Source organism: Sesamum indicum, linkage group LG14 (assembly GCF_000512975.1).
Source record: "Sesamum indicum cultivar Zhongzhi No. 13 linkage group LG14, S_indicum_v1.0, whole genome shotgun sequence".
NCBI lineage: Eukaryota > Viridiplantae > Streptophyta > Magnoliopsida > Lamiales > Pedaliaceae > Sesamum > Sesamum indicum.
Window position 1 is genome coordinate 2,666,901 of NC_026158.1, and position 21,580 is coordinate 2,688,480.

The window sequence follows — 21,580 nt, forward strand, 5'->3', positions numbered from 1 at the left end:
AATGAGCAATACACACACAATGGGCGTGTGTGCCACAAATCTAATTATAGGGGTATTTTTCCTATATATTTTTATCACAAGGGGATTTTTTGCCATTTATTTTTTCACACAGGAATTTTTTGAATATTAAAAATTTCACAGGGAGTAAATACATTTAATCCTTTTTTGAAGTTATAGGATCAAAAGTAAATGCGATAAGTGGAAAGATCCTAAGTTACGGAATGAAAAATAATATTCGGTCTGAACTAGTAATAGGCTAATCACCAAAATTCTACAATCGGTGACTTCATAAATTAGTATGTATGGCAATATGGATGGAAACCCATGGTTCCAACCCCACCCACCTACCTTTGGGTTGGGTTGGGTTTAAACTTTTCTAATATGGATTCAATATGATTTTGTTTAAATAAATTTAAATAATGGGTCATATATGGATTTTAATGGGTCCTAAATGGGTTCTTTATGTTTAATTTTCTATTCATTTTATTACAAGTAATTTTAGTAATATAATAGGATTGATGAAATATATTAGTATAAATTATAATTATGAGTTCACTATGGGTCCTATATGAGTTGGTGATGGATTTGAAGTGGATTGATGATGGGTTCTATATGGATTGGTGATGGATTTTAAATAGATTGGTGATGAATATGAGTTGATGACGGGTCTTAAGTCTATCAGAATTGATTTAATTATACTATATAATACTACTACTTTTACATTTCTAACTTTTCTCATTTTTATGAGAAACAAAGTTTTTAAAATTTATTTAGTAAATTATTATGTTTTAAACTAATGATAAACAAATTAAAAAAATGTGAAGAATTTTATAAAATAACTTACAATTCATCTGTAACCATTTAAAATTCTTTTTTCTTAATAAACTGACAGTATACAATTATATTATAAATTTTAATGAATATATAAAACATCAATATCTAATAACACTACAGAAATGCAACATTTACTATGGTTAAATCCAAAATAACGATAGCAAATAGTTATTGGCCATTGCCATGCAATGGTTGTTGGCCTTGGTATTTACAAGGCGGCTAAAACATTTGCTATGGCTCGTGGCAAATATTTTTACTATGGCTCTTAGCTATAGCAAATAACTTTTTCATGGTAGAAAATCTATATTTTCGCATCGATTTTATTTAACCATGATCAATAAAAATTATTTACCACGATTTAGTCCATAGCTATTAAAATTGTAGCCAAAAGTAATTCTTTTTCTAGTGTAATAATTTATACTGAACTAACATGTACTGTTATTATTGCGCTTGAAAATTCACAATTTAGAAAAAATGATGGAGAAATTAATTGCACAACTATTCATCGCATGATTTGTTTAAAAAAATGCAGTGTTTTTTAATACTTTAGAAGCAATTTATTTTATATTTTACAAATGAATCTTTAATATAACCTGATTACTTTTCATAAACAATGAATAAATCAAATTCAATCGTATTATATTATATTACAAGTTGTATTAAAAATATTGTCATCTTATTATTATTTATCTGAAACTTTAAATTTTGTATATATTAAATATAAAAAAATGAGTACCATCGACCCAACACGACTCATTTGCAAGCCAACCCATTTTTAACCCGTTAATTCAGATCCATTTAAAATCCAACCTATATTGAACCCAGCTCATTTGGACCCGACTCGACCCGCCTATTGCCACTATAAATTAGCATTCCAACAAAAATAATCCCAAAATTGAAGATATATAAAATGCTGGCACAAATGACAATCATCTTCAAGAATGCTTGCTGATGCAGAATTGAATATAAACAAGAAACATCAGAGTATAGTATTTGGAAGAAATGAAACATAAACCTAATGCATGATATGAAAACATAAGAGGCTTGTTCACAATTTCATCTGTCAAATGCAAAATTCAGTTTTGAGTGGCTGCCTTCTTCCACATCTATCTCCTCAAGGGCAACATACTTTGGTGTTGCAGCACCTGTTGGTGATACAAACATTTTCTTGCCTTTCTGCAACTTCTGATATCTAGTAAAAAAAAGGGTTCAAATAGTTAACTTCAGATTCATTCCGAAAGACGATATTAATCGTGGGTTTAATGTAATTCATCTTCATGTGATATTGTAAATGAGCAAATAATTCCCATACGAAAAAATAATAGCAATCCCCCCCCCCCTTGTGTTTTTTAAAATGAAGCAATGTACCCCTTTGTCTAAAAAGGTAAATTGCTCTATTATGAAAAAATACAGAGGGGGTAAATTGTTGTATTTTTAAAAATACAAAGAGGTAAATTATAGGAGGGTACTTTACTCATTTACAATATTATAAAAGAGTTGCTTGTATTTTTCTCTATTAATTGCTACAAAAAAATAATTTGTGTATTCAAATGAGTCAAGAAATCTATTGTGAGGATTTTTTCTCTACCCTAAAAGCACACATTATGATTGAAGGTAGAAATTGTAGGAAGAAATGTCAACTTCTAATATGCTCTACGTTAAAGCGTCGGAAAAACTGTAATTTTAGTCCTGTAATTTGAAGTTAGCATTTTTAGCTCTGTTTGAATGATTAGTCATGTAATTCTATAATTTTGACAATTTTAATTCTTTTTCGGCCAATTTGGCTAGAAAATACAATTTTAGTAAATAAATTCATGCAGGATCAAAAATACCAACTTTCCAAAATTATAGGACTAAAAATACCAACACCCTCTAAATTTATAGAGCTATAATTGCAATTTAATAACGTACAAGTCACATGCAATTTTTCGACCAAATGAAAAAAAAATTATTAAATTTTTAAAATTACAGAAGTAAATTACGAAAATCAATTTATGCATGACCAAAAATATCACCCCTAAATTAGAGCACTAAAATTACATTCTTTTCCTTAAAGTGTACTATTAAATCATCAAATTAATAGCTTTGTAAAAATGGAACACTAGTGGAAAGCAAGATTCAAATGGGATTGTCAATATTTCTATACCTTTTGCTTTCCAAAAACCACACTTTCATCTAATGTCTAATCTCATCACATCTATTTTCATCTACTCACAGACATATACAATCAACATGTTATTTGCCATAATGCTAAAATAGGAAGCTCCACTACAATTTGTCTTGCTTTTATTACATACATAATGGAGTTAACGTCCCCCATGTAATATTGAAAATGAGTAAGTTATCTTTTTATTAAGAAAAAATAGTAAATTATTCCTTATAAAAAAAATAGTAATTTACCCCCATATGTTTCTTTATCTAGGGAGGTAAATTGCTTTATTTTAAAAAATACAGGAGGTAAATTACTGCATTGTAAAAAATAAAGGGGTTAAATTGCTAATTTTTTTATAGGGTGATAATTTGCTCATTTATAATATCACTGGGATTGCTTGCATTTTTCCCCATACTATAATATTGAAATTGGCAACATGTATATCACTCAACATTTGATCAAACAATGCAAATAACATTTTAAATTTGAAAAATTAATAAAAATATTGTATTAATTATAAGAAATTATTGCTACATTCAAAGCATTGAATGTCCTTTGATGCTTAGGACTGGGATAGGAATTATGAAACTTAAAGTGTTGGTTAAAAGAGATGGAGATTTGATACTTGGGTAAATTGCAAATTACTTTTGTATATTATTCGAAATATTCACACAAGTTTTTGTGAAAAATAAAATATTAATTTATTCCTCTATATTTTTTTAAAATGGAGCGGAGTGCCCTCCTGGTGAGGGAGGTAATTTGTTTTTTTTTAAAAATATAAGAAAGTAAAATGATATTTTATTTTTTACAGCGACTTATGCAAACATTTTGAATAATACACAGACGTAATTTGTAATTTACCCTTTGATACTTACTTGTACCAGTTAAATAAACTGACGCCAATCATAATAGTAACAAGGCCTAAGCCTTTCAGCCAGGTGAACTCATCATGGAAATAAAAGACAGCAACCTAAAATAAAAATATTAAAGCATCAATGATCAATTCAAAAAATGCGAAAAATACATGCAACCCCTTGTGACATTGTAAATGAGCAAATTATATTTTTATTAAAAAAAAATAGTAATTTACTTCTCTATACTTTTAAAATACAGCAATTTATCCCCCTGTGTTTTTTAAAATGAAGCAATTTACCTCATTAGACAGAAAGGTAAATTGCTTCACTTTAGAGAGCACAGGGATATAAAATACTAATATTTTTATTATTAAAAAATAATTTGCTCATTTACAATATCACAGTAGTTCAAGAAAGGGCTTCCAACACTATCGTTTGAAAATAGGACAAGACTGAAACTGTTATGACCAAGTCAACAGAAACCCTAATTGACATGCTATTAATCAGAGTCATACATATGTTTTAACTCTTAATCTTATTACCATCCATTTTTTTATCCTTTATTTCTTCTTACACGTCCAGTTAATTTGTGTTTTTTTAGCATTAATTATACTTAGACCCCCTACAAATGCAAATTTAGACTTTCTCTAAAAAAAATTCTAAAAATGTAAAACTATACTTTCCTCCAAAAAATTTTGAAATTATACTTACATCCCCTCCGAAAATTCACTGTTTGTACCTGAACCTCTTTTGTTGAATTTGGACGAAAATGCTGACATTAGCAAACATAATTGCATAAATTTCTAATGGGTAAGTACTATATTTGGTCCCTTAAATTTTCATTTAGAATCACTTTAGTCCCACAAATTTATTTCTTGACTTTTGCATCCTTAAACTTTACTTTTTTATCTCAATTTGGTTCCTCTAATAATTTTTCGGTGAAAATGTGGCCAGATTTGGACTCTTTGGAGGGTATAAAGGTGAATAAGTTTGATTTTTATCATTTTAGTCCATTAAGTTTATAAAATTATCAAATTAATCCTTTTTTACATGAAAAAAAAATAACTTTTTTATCTCCTTTTATGTTGATAAGAGTAATATATTGCTTAACTTAAAATAAACAGTTTCTTTTTTTTAGCAGTTAAAAAAACCAAAATTATGAATAATATTTATAAAACTTATCTAATACAAAAATATAATAAAAAATCAATGTCAGTAAATTTTTATTTAAGAGATAGAGATAAGTTTAATAACATTGTTAAGATTTAATTTTAATAGACATAGATTAAAAAACCGACTTAGATTTTATTATTATACTTTTAGATTAGATAAGTTTTATAAAATTTATTTATAATTTTGATTTTTTGTCACTTTAAAAAAAAAAAAAACAAAAGACTATTTTATTTTTAAGTTAAGCAATATGTTAATATTATGTTCACAAGAGTTTAGAGATTTTATTTTCCATAAAATATAATTACATCGTAATCACCATATGAAATATAAAAATGATGCCCTTTCTAATAAAAAATGACTAATTTAATAATTTTAAAATTTTAAGGAACTAAAGTGATAAAATCAAACTTAAATTAATTATTTTACCCTCCAAAAAGTTAAACTCCAGCCACATTTTCACTGAAAAATAGTCAGAGGGACCAAACTGAGACAAAAATTAAAATTTAGGGAGGTTAAAGTCAAGAAATGAACTTTAGGGATTAAAGTGATTTTAAAAGAAAATTTAAAGGACCAAAATATAACATTTACCCGTTTCTTATTTTACCCCTTATTTAACGTTTTCATATAATAATTTTGTAGTTATGAAGGAAACAATATGATGATGTTAACCTCACTCCATATATATATACAAATATTATATTTATCTCTTTATAAATAAAAAAAAATATGTTAAGTTTTTCTATTTTGGGACCATTCAAAATATTCTGTAAAGCAGAGAACTAAATATGTCGAGTTTTTTCAATTTTAAAACCATTTTAGAAATTTCGTAAAGCAAATGACTAATATTGTTGAACCTCTTATTCTATGAGACCATATATAATGCGTAATTTTATCGTAGCAAGTTCGTAATTTTAATGTAATTGTAGTAAAAAGTATTTGGTGTCATACCAAAATAGTTACAGCTTCCTTGACAACGCCCGCTATTGTTACTGTTACTGCACTAGTCACTGAGACCAGAATATATTCAGTTAATACCTACAACAAGACCAACAATTGAAGCTTTTCTTAGAAAATAATGAATCCCAAAGATTGGAGTTGGCAAAACATAGAGAAGTTGAAGTTTAGGGAAAAGTATTATTGTAATTCGCTAAGTATGTCTAATTTTAATTTTAGTTCGATAACTATGTTCATCTTTGTTTAGGTTCAGTGACTTACGAAATTGCTTACTTTTAGCCCTCTGGCAGATTTTCGGACAAGTTTATTCCTATGCAACTTTTGAAAGGCAGTTTTAGTTCATATGCACTCATAGGGGTAAAATTGTCCGAAAATATGCCAAAGAACTAAAAGTAAGCAATTTCGTAAGTTACTGGACCTAAACAAAAATGGATATAGTTATCGGACTAAAATTAAAATTAGATATACTTAGCGGACTAAAATAATACTTCTCCCTTGAAGTTTATGATTGAATTTAATTTCTATCATCATTTTGTTCTTTTACTTTAGAGATGCCGATATGTAGCATATTAAAAACATGCATGCGCATTTCACGGTGACTTTTCAAAATTGGGGCTACTATTCATATTGGCTCATTTTTGTCCGCACTTTTGTTCTTAATCTTTTTAGGGTAGTATTTTGGTGTTGCATCTTTTTAATTTTCTCGACTTCAGTCATTTTTCCTCTCGGAGTTCACGCCACTCACTAGTATGAAAGTGAACTTTGGAGAAAAATGGACAGAAATCACGAAAATTAAAAAAATGTAAAACCAAAATACTATCCTGAAAAAGTTAAAGGACTTAAAAACGCCAAATTATTTAAGTTATGGGACCAAACAACGCATTTAACCCTATTCCATCTTAAAGTCTTTTCATGAATTAAATGATCACATTGCACAAATATGAAACAATGAAATCAGGAATGTTTTTTTACCATGACAAAAGCCAGAGTTCCACCAAAGAACATGAGTGAACAACTTCTTGCGATATTCCATGAGGTGTCGAAGTAATTGCTGGTTTTGAAGTCATGCCATGGATCCAATAACAACGAAAGTAGAGCAGTTGCAATTGCCATAAGCGGAGTCACGTAGCTCATCAAAGTTAGAGGGTTTTTGAAACCTTCAACAAAAAAGTCATTTAATTAGATATTATCGGAAAATGCTACACGGCCGTTAAGTACATGGAATCGAAGTGCCACATTTTAAAAGTTATGGGATCAAAAGTGAGAATTCTATGATTAATGGAACGAAAAGTGTAAAGGCCCTAATGACCGTGTGTCATTTTTCGTTAAAATATTCAAAGGAAAGATGTCCTGAGACCAAAAGTGTTAATTTCTAAAAATTTTGGGACCAAAAGTGATAATTTCGTAATCAATGAACCAAAAAAAATTTTAAGTTATGCGACAAATTAGTCCAGGAGGGGTATTGACTATGGTTCACCATAGACATGGACTGAGTGATGTGTCGGTATAATGGTTGTCGTGTTTAATTGCATCAATTTTACTTCTTTAGTCAAAAAGCATCGAAGTTTTCTGTTAAATGGATTTTACTATTCAAAAAATAATTCACGTTGTTTATGAAACAAGAATCTTTCCTTCAAACAAAATGGCCTTTTTCTACTAGAATTCTTTTCATCCATCGTTGTCCCTCCACACTGCAAAAGATGGGAGTGGTTACGGGATTTTTACTTTTAATTTTTAATTTATAAAAAAATAGCACTTTTGGTTCCATAGATATTTAACAAAAAACACATATTATCGTTAAGTGTATATGATCAAAAGTATTATATTTTGAAAGTTATGAGACCAAAACTGGTAATTCCATAACTAATTAAACCTAAAAACATAAAGGCTGTAATGGACACGTGCTAAGCAAGTGATATTTTTCATTAAATATCGAACAGAAAGGTGCTATGGGACCAAAAGTGCTACTTTTTAAAAATTACAAGATCAAAAATAAAAATTCCCTAACCAATAAAACAAAATATAGAAAGGCCAAAATTAAGGAAGAAAAAGTCTTATACAAATATTTTTGTAATCAATTGGCCACATAAGATTTCATTTCATGTCCGATTGATCGGAAAATTGTAATTTTAATCATGTAAATATGGGTTGACAATTTTAATTTTATACAAAATCAATTTTGGCAATTTTATCATGTAACTTCGAAAATTTCCCATATTGAGGACAAAAATGATCGAAAAAGTGCACACAATTAAGCTGGTCACGTGCATGTCACATGCAATTTTGTTGGCTATATTTGCAAATTTCGATCATTTTTACACGCAATATGAACAATTTTTAAAATTACAAGATCAAATTGCCAAAATAAATATGTATAAAATTGCCACTAAATTCAACAGAATTGACATCATAATTAAATGTTGTGTCAACCTTTTTCCTGGCTACTTAATATATATTCCTTGAAAATGCCGACTAACAATTATACTTTTTTCTTTTCAAATTCAATGTAATTGAGCTAACAATTGTTGCACAGCTGTAGTTAATTAACCGTTACATAGCTGTAATTAATAAAAATTCCTCATAATGTTTTACTTTCTTTAAATATTCTTTTATGCTCAAGTTGGAAGGATTCTTTTCATTCACTATACAAATATGAAAAGTTCACTATGAACTACTTCTTGTTCCGGTTATGACAGTCCATAGTTGCTTATTTATTGTTCCTTAAGGGTGTTAAGCTAGTTTTGTGAAATATTGTCGACATTTTTGGGGGTTATTTATAATTTTTTAAAAAGTAGGGGTGATTTATGTAAGTGATTTGAAACTTTTGGTGGGTTTAATGTTTGAAAAGATATAGATGGTAAATAGTCCATAAATAACTCAGGAGGTAGCTGTAACTTTTCCTAAAATAAAATGAGAGAAAATAGGAAGGTAATGAGAAATTGATATGCATAATTTTTTCAAGATAAGTTGAGAAATTTGATAACCAAGATATCTTCTAATTTCAACAAAAATGAAAAACTTGCTTTCAACAACATATGGAGTCGAGGGGAATTCTAGTCCCGACTCGGCTCGATCAAACTTGAATCAATCATATGGTAAGTGTGATATATTTATTGTGTGATTGGTGTACAGTTTAACAAAAATAAACAATCATATAGAAAGTGTGATACACTTACCATACACTTCTTTCTTCATTTGGTTTGGTATCAGCACACACCACACCAATCAATGAAAGCCGAAACCCAAGAACAAAGACAATTTAGGACATTCGGCAAGAAAAAATAATAAGCACAAAAGCAATTTCACAAACCAAAATTATGAGTTTCGATATATAAAAGATCGGGAAAAATGCAAGCAACCCATGTGGTATTATAAATGAGCAAATTATTCATCTGTGATTTTTTTTAGCAATTTATCCCCTGTATTTCTTAAAATCCAGCAATTTACCTCCCGTTACTTTTTAAAAATGAAGCAATTTATTTCTCTGTCTAGGAAGGTAAATTGCTTTATTTTAAAAACACAGAGGCGTAAATTGCAATTTTTTTTAATAAAAAAATAATTTACTCAGTTATAATATCGATCACTGAAGAATAAATTGCATCCAACTCATAAAAGATCATACCTGGAGAAGAATCTGTGTCATCGTCCATCGGAACCCCGACATGACAGAAGCAAGCATAACAAATATGAAACCCCAAAATTCAAATTTTGTCTCCTTTGCCACTATATCATGTGGAAGTATATATCAGACCAAACAAAATGTAAGAAACTCAATTTGGCTGAGATTAATCTGACTATAGGGATTAATTAATACGCTTCAATATATTTTTGTCCTCTGATTTTGATATTTTTATCTTTTTAAGACAGCAAAAAATTCCTATAATTTTTTAGTATTTCGTAATTTTGGTCCTTTCGATTCTGGATTTTGCAAAAGTCACATGAATAAATCACGTGTGCTTCACGTGGTTCATTTAAATTGGGACTTCTGTTCTGATGAGTTAAGTTTTGCCAACATGGATGAAGAATTTTATAAAAAAACGACGTGGTAGATGATTTATTTTGATAGTTTTTTTGAAAAATCTGCCACCAGAAGGATCAAAATTACGAAACGTAAAAAAGTTTATTTCGACAAAAATGGCAGAATCGGGAAGGGCACATAATTTATTTCGACAGCTTTTGCAAAATTTGACATCAGAAGGACCAAAATTGCAAAATATCAAAAAAATACTAGATTATATTGTACCCAAACAAACTAAAGAATAAAAATATTAAAATATCAAAATTTACCGAATTAAAAATATATTTACAATTACTTACCTGTTAATAGTATCCCAAAGGAAATGATTAAGATGATGCCAAGCAGCTTAGCACTTGGAGATTCCAATCTTTACGAAACATTGTTTGGGTCAGAAGCTAGGTTAAAAAATTAAAAGATATATACATATACAGCTAAATAATAACAAAAGGGATCAAATGTATTTTTTGCCCCGTAATTTAGGTTATTTGCTGTTTCTGGTTCTTTAATTTTCAAGAACCTTTTAAAATTAGGGCTACTTAACCTATTGGCTCATTTTGCAAGTGTTTTTGTCCTTTAACTTTCTGGAGTAGTGTTTTGGTCCTACTTCTTTTTAATTTTCACGATTTCAGCCTTCTCACTTGTGGAGGTGAACTCCAGCTGAAAAAATGAATGAACTCCGGCTCAAAATCAAGATTAAATTCTTTTCATAAAAAGCAACAAGAGGCCAAAATCGTACGATTTGAATTATCTTGTAAGGCAAAATTGCAAAATTAATCCCGTAAGTATAGAGGGTGGCAAAATTGGGATCATAACTATACGACTGGCAATTTTAGTCATGTAAGTATTCATTTTTTGGCAAATTTGGTCCTTCCGACATAAATTGCCCAAAAATGTGGTGGAAAGATTTGAGGCTTAGGGTTTCGACGTCCACATGCGTAACTTAAACACCTAGCAGCTTGCGTGGCTAATGACGTGGCTTAAGCGGGAAAAGAGGCCCTCTTCCCGCTTATTTTCACCCTTATGCAAGCAAAGCTCTTTCTCTCTCATATTTTTGCTGCAAATGAAGTTGCAGGTGAAGGAAAACAGTGAAAATATCTTCATTATCGTCAGGCAATTACTCACATTAGGCTGACACTGAGAATCATTGGGTTCAAACAAGAATGGGTGATGATCATTCTTGTGGTGAAGAAAATTAAGAAACCCAGCCTCGGCCATGGAAACTATTTTTACAAAGAGGTGAAACAATACGCATAGTAAACCAGAAGCTGCAGGAAAATCTTGAAAGAAGAGTACGCTTGGGCGATTGGGTGAGTGGGGTTTCGTCTAATTGATAGAAATTTGTGAAGAAGGGACGCCAAATTCACAGGCTTGCTAAAGAGAATTTTTCAGGAATACTCATGAAATATGTTAGAAATCAAAGAATTTCAAGGAGTGAAGAAAGTGGAATAGTTCTGTAATTCAACTCTCGAATCCATTAATGCAAAATTTGGATATAAGAAATGCTGGAAAGAAATAATGGTGGATGGTGCATGGGGTTATTTGCAGAAGCTCGTCGAGCTGGATGTTGAAGAAAAAGGGGAGTCTTTGTTTGGCCTTTAAGTCCAGTTGGCCTCTTTTTCCGCCTAAGCCATGTTATTAGCCACATCATTAGCCATGCAAGCTGCTAGGTGTTTAAGTTGCGCACGTGGACATCGGAACCCTAAGCCCCAAATCTCTTCGCCGTGGTTTTGGGCCATTTTGAACGGAACTAAAATTGCCAAAAAATCAATACTTGCAGAACTAAAATTGTCAGTCCTGTAGTTACGGTCCCAATTTTGTCACCCTCTATACTTACGGGACTAATTTTGCCTATCTTGTAATTAATAGATTATTGTTACGCTGTAACTAACCCCTACTTTTATTATAAAGGGGGCCTTTGAGAGGAGCAATTGAAAGAAGAGAAATTTTTAGTTCGTGACATTTGAAGTGTGTTTAGATCACGAGCCCCTATCTATTTCCCATCACTTCATTCATCAGTATTTAGGAACTGTGTTTACAAACTCAACCATAATAGACCAACTCTACTCTAACTCTGGACCTCATGTAAGCAAAAGCTAGAGTTAGTACCCTTTATGCAAGGGGATATGTTCACGTTCTACACAAATTGATTTTTGCAATTTAGTTATGTAATTTTAAAATTTTTATTAGTCCTTTTACGATCAGGCTGATTGAAAAATTGCATATGACTTGCACATAACCCAATTAAATTATAAGTTTAGTCCTGTAACTTAGGGGTTGACATTTTTGGTCCTACAAGAGTTGATCTACGGGATTAAAATTGCAATTTAGTTGGGTTAGGCGCAAGTCAAATCAATTTTCAGGTCAAATTTACAGAAAAATGACTAAAATTGCAGGACTAAATTACGAAAATTAATTTGTGCATAAAATACCATTGCCGAAATTACAGAACTAAAATTGTATTTTCCAGGTCTGTATAAAAGGACATCATGAAATTTGGCTTTCCTCTCAGTTTCTTTCATGCCTCACCAACCATACATGTATGCATTTCAATTTAGTGCAAAATAAGATAAGACTGTTGCATTTCAATATATAATTTAGGATAAATTACAATTCGCTTTCTTGAAATTTGTCTTAATTATAAATACTTTTCGTTATTTAAAAAATCACAAATACCCTCTCTGAAATTACGAGTACACCTAACAAATACCTCTCTATAATGAGTTGTTACAAAGAAGTATTTGTAATTTCGAGAGAAGAGTTATTTATAATTTTTCAAACAACGAGAAAATATTTACAATTATGTCAAATTTTAGGGAGTTCATTGTAATTAAACGAGTTATGTGGATAAATACCTGAAAGCAAAGGCAAAAAGAAGGAGAAATATTGGTGATGTTGATTTGCACTGCAACAAAAAGTAAAATAGAATTAGTTATTTAAAAACCTCTTTCTTTTACCAGATAAAACAAAGGATCCAATGCAATAACCCACAGCTTCTTTTAGGTTGAGTTTGTATCGAAGGATTTGAAATTGTTTCAAATTTTTATAATAAATTTTTTATATATGTTTGAATAATTCTAAATGTAAAAAATTTCAATTTTTTTTATTTTAATTTTGAACTAAGTTATGATAAATATGGATAGATTTCAAATTCTTTTTAAATGAAGTCATTTGAAATCCTTGGTTCAAATCCAAATTCATCAGTCCAAATACAATCTTAAGAGACTTAAGCCAGACAACGAACCTATTGGTGTTTCTCTATGTTCTTCAGTCCGCCAATATATGCAACATAAGTTGAATACAAAAAAAAAAAAAAAGAAAGAAAAATGCACATATATTTTTGGTTCTGTAACTTTGCCCATTTGGCGTTCTCGTGCTTTAACTTTGTAGGGTAGCATTCTGGTTCTCTATCGTTTTAATTTCGCAATTTCAATTCTTCTTTTCAATGAAGTTCGCCCTTCTCGCCGTAAAAATGCATGTGCATATCACTTAACATTTTACAGTTGGGGCTACTGTTCCTATTAACTCATTTTTCCAGCATTTTTGTCCTTCAACTTTCTGAAAAATCATTTTCGTTATATATCTTTGGGAAAAAAGCAAGCAACCCCCTTGTGATATTGAGCAAATTATCCCCTTATAAAAAATAAATAGCGATTTACCTTCATATATTTTTTAAAATACAACAATTTACCTCCTCATATTTTTTAAAATGAAATAATTTACCTCTCTGTATAAGGAAGTCAATTGCTTCGTTTTAAAAAGTACAGGAGGATAAATTGCTATATTTTTTTTCATAGGGGGGTAATATGTTCACTTTCAATATCATAGGAGGGTAAATTGCTATTCACCCTATATCTTTTTAATTTTTACAATTTCAGTCATCTTCACACCACAGTTCAGCCGTCTCGCCGACAAAGGTGAACCCCAACAAAAAACTCACATGAAACTAAAATTCTCACAAGTAACACATATAATCCAACAAAACTAATCATAAATTATTATGCAAGCTTTGAACAAAGAAGAATTACCAACCATAGTGGCAAATGTAACGGAGATGAAGACCAGAGAAGCATTGCTTAGATTAACATCCATTGCGGTGCTGAGAGCCGTCGGTACAACTGTGAAAGGCAAAGGCCATCTGTAGCATTAGTCGTTAGAGATGTTAATGATACAAGCAAATTCATTTCAGTAGGGACAATGAACATGCAATACAAATGCATTTTTCCAAGTAAAAATCCCCAGTCCTCAGGTGCTAGCAGAAATGCAAGCCCAGAAATTTGCTTCTATGCTGGCAGAATTTGACCAACGGAATTAAAAAAGTACATGCAGGGCAGATAGCGAACCCCGGTGACTCAACGGACCAGAATCACGAAAAATTTAAAAGGTGTAGAACTTATTTGCTACTCAAGAAAGATAGAGGGATTAAAACGCTGAAATATAGGACGAAAATTGCATTTAAGCCTTTACTGTTAACTATATTCAAAGAAACTAACCTACAAAAATGGAAAATTCTTGCCTGAAAATATGATAGAACTGAACTAATCACAGAACCAGCGTATCACACTTGTTATGTGATTCGTCACTTTCTTTGAATTGTAGAGTAATTATACGACAAGCATATTGAACTTATCATATAATTAGTTCAGATTTGACCCAACTGAATCCAAATTAGAATTTCCCACTACATAGGCGCTATCGTACTTTTTCATTTTGTCTTCACTGACAGCTAAATCCAATACTTTGGCAGGATAATGAGAAAACAAAGAGCCGTTATGTATCTCCTTTTTGTACGTTTTCAAAGGTGGATTTGATAGACAAAAGTATTGAGAATTTGTATCATAAAATTAATGAGAATTCTCAAAAGATTAAATTCGTTTTTAGTACCACAATTGTTGTAAATGTCGCTTTTGGTACCATAACACAAAACACGTCTTTTTGGTCCTAATTTTAATTTAAAAATTAATTCATTAGTTAATAAAAAAATTATCTAATACTTTTACTCAAAAAATAAATTTTACTTTTTATAGTTTGTACTCAAATATTAATATATTTTTAGATTAAATAATAATTTAATTTCAAAAATAGTAAACTAGATCCTAGAAATTATCTGAAATAAAAATAATCATAATTTTAGAACTATTTATTATATATATTAAAATAAACTTTTCCTAACATTTTTATTTTTTTAAAAAAAAAAAAAAGTTCTTATAGTTTGTGGAGAAAGTTGGTCAAAATATATTTTTTTTCTTATAATGGTACAGAAAAAGAAGTACCATTAAAGAAGACCTTTGAAATAAAAAATTACGTGAACCAATAAGAGTTAACAGCTGTTAACGGCCATGTAACGCACATGGTCTTCGCCGTTAACTTGGGACCGAAAAGACGTATTTTTATGTTTTATGGTACTAAAAACGAAACTCGTAACAACTATGGTACCAAAAATAAAAATGACCAACGGGATTAAAAAAAAAAATTGCCCTCAAAATTACTAGCAAAAAATGTAGTGAAAGAGGCATAAATCTTCTTCTATACCTTTGGCAAAATAATCCCTCCAAGACATAAACGAGGAGTGAAATCTGTCGGGCCAAAACCACGTAATGGCATTTGACAAAGTAGCTTGCATGGAAAAATGGAAGGCGTTCATCAACAGAGGAGCAGGGAATTTCCCCATGTCATCCCCTAACAAGGTCTTGTTATAACTGATCCACCAAACATATTGTAGTTAAAAGGGCATTCAATAGAAATAATACGTGAAAAATATCAGTAACTTTCTCGTGATATTATAAATGAGCAAATTATCTCTTTATTAAAAAAATAAAAACAAATAATTTATCCCATGTGTTTTTAAAATGAAGCAATTTACCTTACCTCCTTCGACATGGAGGTAAATTACTTTATTTCAAAAAATATAAAGGGTAAATTGCTCATTTGCAATAAGGAAAAAATGCAATTTACCCCCATATAAGAAATAAAAAAAAAATATCCTTATGAAAAATAAAATAATAAATCACTCTATGCGCTTTGAAAAATGAAGCAAATTACCCCCTATCTAAATCATTGATAGGGGGGTAATTTGTTTCGTTTTTTGAAACACATGGGGTAATTTGCTAACAAGAAGTATTTGCTCACTTAACATATCACAAGGGGTTAAATTGCATTTAACCCATTTGGGTTTGCAATATCATATGAACGTAAATTATATTAAACCCAAAATAATACACTTACTGCGTAATTAACAACACCAAGAAGAGAATGAATGCACTCACAACGTTAGACATGTACTGAATGTGTACCAGAGTAGTATCAGGAACAACGTTTTCAGCACGTAAACGATTGAAACAAGGCTGTCTGAATCTCTCTTAGACGGGCTTCGATGATTAAGGACAATGCTGTCGCCTGTGTATCTTTTATCAATCATGTGATCTTTCCGGACATCAATAGGTAAGTACCTATCTTTCTGATTTCTCAAACCAGCAACCATATGTATGTCATGATCCGCATCACGACCAAGCTCATCCATCTTATATCTCCTCAAAATTATTTGGAACCAAAATCGCTAAAATTCCATCTTCTCACGACCCTTGTCGCTGAACCCAATGCAACTCAACATCAACGTTTTCTTGAAATAACGCGTCTCCCATTGACCGATCAAGCTGAGCACTGGCTTCTACCCTCATTACGCTAGCCCGTCAACCTAGGATCCCCAACGTATTCCTAATTCCCAATCTCATCTACCATTCGAATGCCACTGCATGAACCTAAGACGAAAGAATTGTTAAACGACAATCTCGTTTAGGTTTAACCTGTTCCTAACACATGGTCCACATACAAACCCTACCTGTGAAACCAAAATGGGTGGAAATGAGATTTGAACACAACACCTCTGGTCTGATCCGACTCTAATACGATGTTAAACAACCACTTTATCTAAAAATCTCGACACAAATGGTACGATGATCAAATTAAGTGAAGAAAGAAACAATTAATCTGAATCAGCTCCGAGAATTTGCAGTTGCTGCGATCTAAACTATATAACTGCACAAAAAATTCCAACATTTTTAGCACACGTCATGTGAAACATATGCCCTTCAAACTTCACTTATTGAATAGACAAAGCAATTCTTGGATTTGAATATAAGACAAAGCACATAGGAAACCATGTAATAAAGACGACAAAGGACGACTTTCAAATATTAATCAATAAATTTAAATTGGATCAAAGCTGCAGAAACAGAGATCAAGAAAGCGTACAGGCAGTGAATGTTTGAGTGAAAATTAATAACTGAAAAAGGGGGAGATCTCGAAACTTACCAGTGATGTTAAATTTTCTGTATGTTTTGCAGAATGTTTTGGATCTTTGTGTTTTGTTGTGCTTAGGTGTTTGGAGTGGTGTGGTCAGAAGATGAATCTGGTCGTTGGAACAGTTGGATGTGTTTTTGTATCATTGATTCAAATCCACCAAACTGAATTGAATAACTTTAATTTCAGTTTGTTTAATTTTACAGAAAATTGCAATTTTAGTCATATAACTTAAGGAGAATGGTACTTCAGTGTTGTATAAATTGATTTTCACAATTTATTTTTATAATTTTATAATTTTGGCAATTTTAATCATTTTTCGACCAATTTGACCGGAAATTGCAATTTTAGTCATCTAAATAAATTCATGCAGCGGACCTGAAATTACAATTTAATTAGATCATGTACAAGTTACATGCAATTTTTCGGCCAAATTGGTCGGGAAATGATGAAAATTGTCAAAATATTTAAAATTATCGGACTAAATTGCAAAAATCAATTCATACAGGATCAAAAATATCTACCCCATAAATTATAGAACTAAAATTGTATTTTTTTCCTTAATTTTACCAGAAAGATATTCCGAAATATTGTATATGTATATGTACTAGTAAACAAAATTTACATTGAACGTGGACAAGTAATTTTGTTTTGTAACATTTGAAATAATGATCAATGTAAAATAAATATATAAATTTTGGTACCTAAAGTTTAATATATTAATGTCAACTTGATATATGAATTTTTATATATAGTCTTATTACTACACCAATTTTACGGTAAATGCCAAGCACGTGCACATCTCTATTTGAAATATTTTATAATGTAAAAATACCGTTTTAATATTAATTTAATTTTAATATCCGATTTCATGTATTGGTAAAAAAAATATTAACCTACAAGGGTAAAAAAGTAATTTAATACATATGAGGCACATGTTAAATAAATGCAACTCACCACACAATATAACTCTCAACACTATTATAAATACCAAAAATATTATTCTTTTAACCTAACTACTATTCATTGATAGTGACCCCTCTTACTAAAAAATTCCCTTGAAAATCGTAAATTCCCTTGAAAATCGTGTTTTCACTTCGTGAGTTATCGTGTCGCGGATAAAATTTTCAGTTTTATTTCTTCGTAAAAACCTCAACCACATCATTGGCGCCGTCTGTAGGAAGATTTACCTTGACACTGAGTATGCAAACCAGGTCTCAAGCTCGTGACGTCCACGATTTGGACGTGATCCAAGAAGCTCAAGTGAACAGGGCGGAACAAGACCCGTCTCGCGAACAGTCACCACTTCAGGAAGTAACCCCGCCACGTCGACAATCTCCGCCCATTTTTCTAGGGAGAGCACTCTCCCCGGAAGCTCCGTCCTAAGAACCGATGATTCAACTAACCCAAGAACCTTTGCTAGCCCTAATACGCGACGCATCTACTCGAGCAGCGGCACAAACCGTGACCTAGTTTGTAGCGCAACAACCTGCGAACCCGTCCCCTCCTTCCCCTTGCAGAAGTCGAGTATTATCCTCGGCTCCCGAGGAGGAGGAGCAGAGGCGGGAAGAAGTAAACAGAGGGATCTCTAGGCCTGAAGTTGCACAAACTCAAGATGAAAATCTCCACAATCGAGAATCAGTTGTCCCCCACTACCTAGGGGAGTCGAGGATTCCTACTTGCCATTGACCGTAGCCCCTCCAAGACGTAGCCCTTTTGCCCCTAACATTCTAGCCGAAGCGCTCCCAGTAGGCCTCATGGTCTCGAATCTATCGGAATATGATGGGACAGGAGACCCACAAGAACCCTTAGACAAATTTTACGCCAAGATTGATTGGATTGGTACGATCTGAGTGACACCGCTTACTGCAAGATTTTCCGCACTACACTCTCAAGACGTGTATTAGCCTGGTTCAAATATTTCCAGCATTGAGAAGTTTTTTCATCATTTTTTATATCACTTCTTCATAAACAAAAAAGTTCCGAAAACCGCTGCATTTCTATTCATCATTCACCAAAGGGAGGGCGAAACTTTGAGAGACTACATCCAAAGATTCGTGGACGTAGTGCATGAAGTTCCCCATGTTAATCATAAGTTGTTAGCTAGTATTATCCAACAGAACCTGCTACTGGGAAGATTCAAAGAATCCATAGCCGGCAAGCCCCCTAGCACTATGGAAGATTTACTCATGCGCTCCTAGAAATATATCCAAATTGAGGAGTCTAATGCTTTGGATCCTTCCCTTGGCTGCAAAAGGAAGGGTCGGGAAGAGGAAAAGGAGCCGAAAAAGAAAGATGAACGCAAGCATGTACCTCCGACGGGGTTCGCTCACTATACCCCTTTGAACGCTCCTAGGGGAGAGATATTAATGGTGGCAGAACAACAAGGGCTAATCAGTCAATAGCAGACATAGATGAAAGATAACCCCAAGAGACTCAAATCCGATAAGTATTGTCGTTTTCATCGAGACAGGGGACACACGACGGAGGAATGCCATCACCTGAAAAATGAGATAGCAAAATTGATCCAGCGGGGACACTTGAAGGAATATATCAACCACTATCCACAAGGACGCCAGTTTGACCGTGGGCTAAATATGCCAACTCCTCATGACGATAATTGTCCCACAGTATGAGTCATCCCATGATCTCAAAATGATCAGCAAGCCACTACGGAGTAACTCTAAGTTCACGTAGCAGGAAAAACTATTTTTTGGCTATTCACTTGTAATAGGAGAAAACTCAAGTAGTAGTACAACATATCCTTCTCCCCTTTTGATTTTCCCTAAAAGATTGTATTCCGAATTTTAAGTAATGAAGTTAGTTTTTTTGTCGTAGTCCCAACAAATCAAATGAATTTAGATGTAGAGATCCTTGAAATTTCAAGAGGACCCTAGAGGCAAAAATCGTCATTGTCATATAAGCAAAAGTCGCCATTGCCCCGGGATCCCCTAAACTGAATTTCATTGAGATCCTCGTCGATAATGTCGCCCCGGAAACTTTACATCTCTTTGAAGTTGGTAAAGACCGACTTCGGGACATGAAGTATCATTTGAGGCAACATCCCCTTATCAAATTCTTGAGGCAATGTCCCCTTATAAAAATATTGGACTCGAAAAATTTTTGCCCCCCCCCCCTTCCAAAGTTGGTAAAAACCTAATTTTGGGGTATGAGCAAAAACATCCCTTGAGGCAACATCCGACGAATATAAGTGATAAGAGAACAAAAAAACAACTTAATAAGTGCAATGACTACATTTATGAATATGGAATACTATCGAGTTACCTACCAAAATTTTCAACCGTATGGATGGTGAAAAAATCACCCCAAGAGGCAACATCCTTAAAAAAGAAAAAAGATGCGCCGCTTCACCTTCTCCAAGATCTTGGGGGCTCCGTCATTACATGTAAGACTTATTTACGAGGAGTCTCATCTCTTAAAGATGACGTCGAATTCCTCAAAATAAATGAACGAATTCGGCGCAAAAGATGAATAAACTCTGAACAATCTCTACTAATAGAGAATGGGAACAAATATTGTCAAGAAATACTTTATAGTGTAGCGGTTGGAGCCACCACTTTCCATCTTTTCGACATGGGTTCAAAATCATGGGACGCAACAATATACGCCTCTTTCCAACACTTGAAGACTCGAGGTGGGCACCTGGTTCCTCGAGCCCGAGGTGCACCTCGCTCCACCTCAGGGCACTACCTCGAGCCGGGCTTGAGCCCTAGACTCGAGGTGGCTCGAGTAACACCACCAGGTGCCAGCCAGCTCGAGCCGGGCACCAGATACTGTTGGCCAAGTATTCGCACACCCCAAACGAATTGAAAACAATAAATGACTCCTCACCCACCCACTTCCATTTCTTAACTCAATTCAAAAAAGTATTTACTTTCGAACAAATATTGCTCCGGCTAGTGCATATTCCATTTGAGAGTGAGGGGGACTAGTGCATATTCGATCCGAGAGTAGGGGCTATATGATGTACATTGGTAAAAAATATTAACCCACAAGGGTAATAAAAGTAATTTAACATACATGGGGCATATGTTAAATAAATATAACCCACCATACAATATAACTCTCAACACTACCATAAATACCAAAAATATTATTTTTTAACCTAACTACTATTCATTGACAGTGACCACTCTTACTAAAAAACTCTCTCGAAAATCGTGTTTTCACCTAGTTAGTAATGGTGTCGCGGGTAAAATTCTCAATTTTATTCCTTCGTAAAAGCCTTGACCACATCACAGTTATTTCACTAGAATTTTACTCATATAAGAAAATAAA

The 21,580-nt window shown here is 32.4% G+C and overlaps 1 protein-coding gene across 6 annotated transcripts; it reads right to left on the minus strand.

Annotated features, from left to right (window-relative positions):
* LOC105176831 (probable sugar phosphate/phosphate translocator At1g06470) lies at positions 1,732-17,411 on the minus strand. 6 transcript variants are annotated; one of them, XM_011099756.2, is made up of 13 exons: positions 17,294-17,411; positions 16,821-17,017; positions 16,276-16,740; positions 15,515-15,681; positions 14,015-14,100; positions 12,838-12,887; positions 10,285-10,352; positions 9,590-9,690; positions 9,144-9,156; positions 6,940-7,124; positions 5,962-6,048; positions 3,862-3,956; positions 1,732-2,026 (listed from the first exon to the last, which is right to left on the minus strand). In XM_011099756.2, the coding sequence occupies exons 3-13, from the start codon at positions 16,500-16,502 to the stop codon at positions 1,891-1,893; spliced, it is 1,215 nt and encodes a 404-aa protein (XP_011098058.1). In that variant the 5' UTR covers positions 16,503-16,740; positions 16,821-17,017; positions 17,294-17,411; the 3' UTR covers positions 1,732-1,890. The 6 variants fall into 6 exon arrangements, with proteins under 6 accessions (XP_011098058.1, XP_020554413.1, XP_020554417.1 ...); XM_020698754.1 differs by having other exon boundaries at positions 16,249-16,740; XM_020698758.1 differs by lacking the exon at positions 16,821-17,017 and having other exon boundaries at positions 16,249-16,740.

What these genes read in the sequence shown, in the direction of transcription:
- LOC105176831 (XM_020698758.1), bottom strand. Translation starts at nt 16,502, where the DNA reads ATGGATGAGCTTGGTCGTGATGCGGATCATGACATACATATGGTTGCT. An exon ending in GAGGGATTATTTTGCCAAAG is followed by an intron (nt 14,101 to 15,514) that starts GTATAGAAGAAG and finishes TGCCTTTCACAG; the next exon opens with TTGTACCGACGGCTCTCAGC. An exon ending in CTTTGGGATACTATTAACAG is followed by an intron (nt 9,691 to 10,284) that starts GTAAGTAATTGT and finishes CACATGATATAG; the next exon opens with TGGCAAAGGAGACAAAATTT.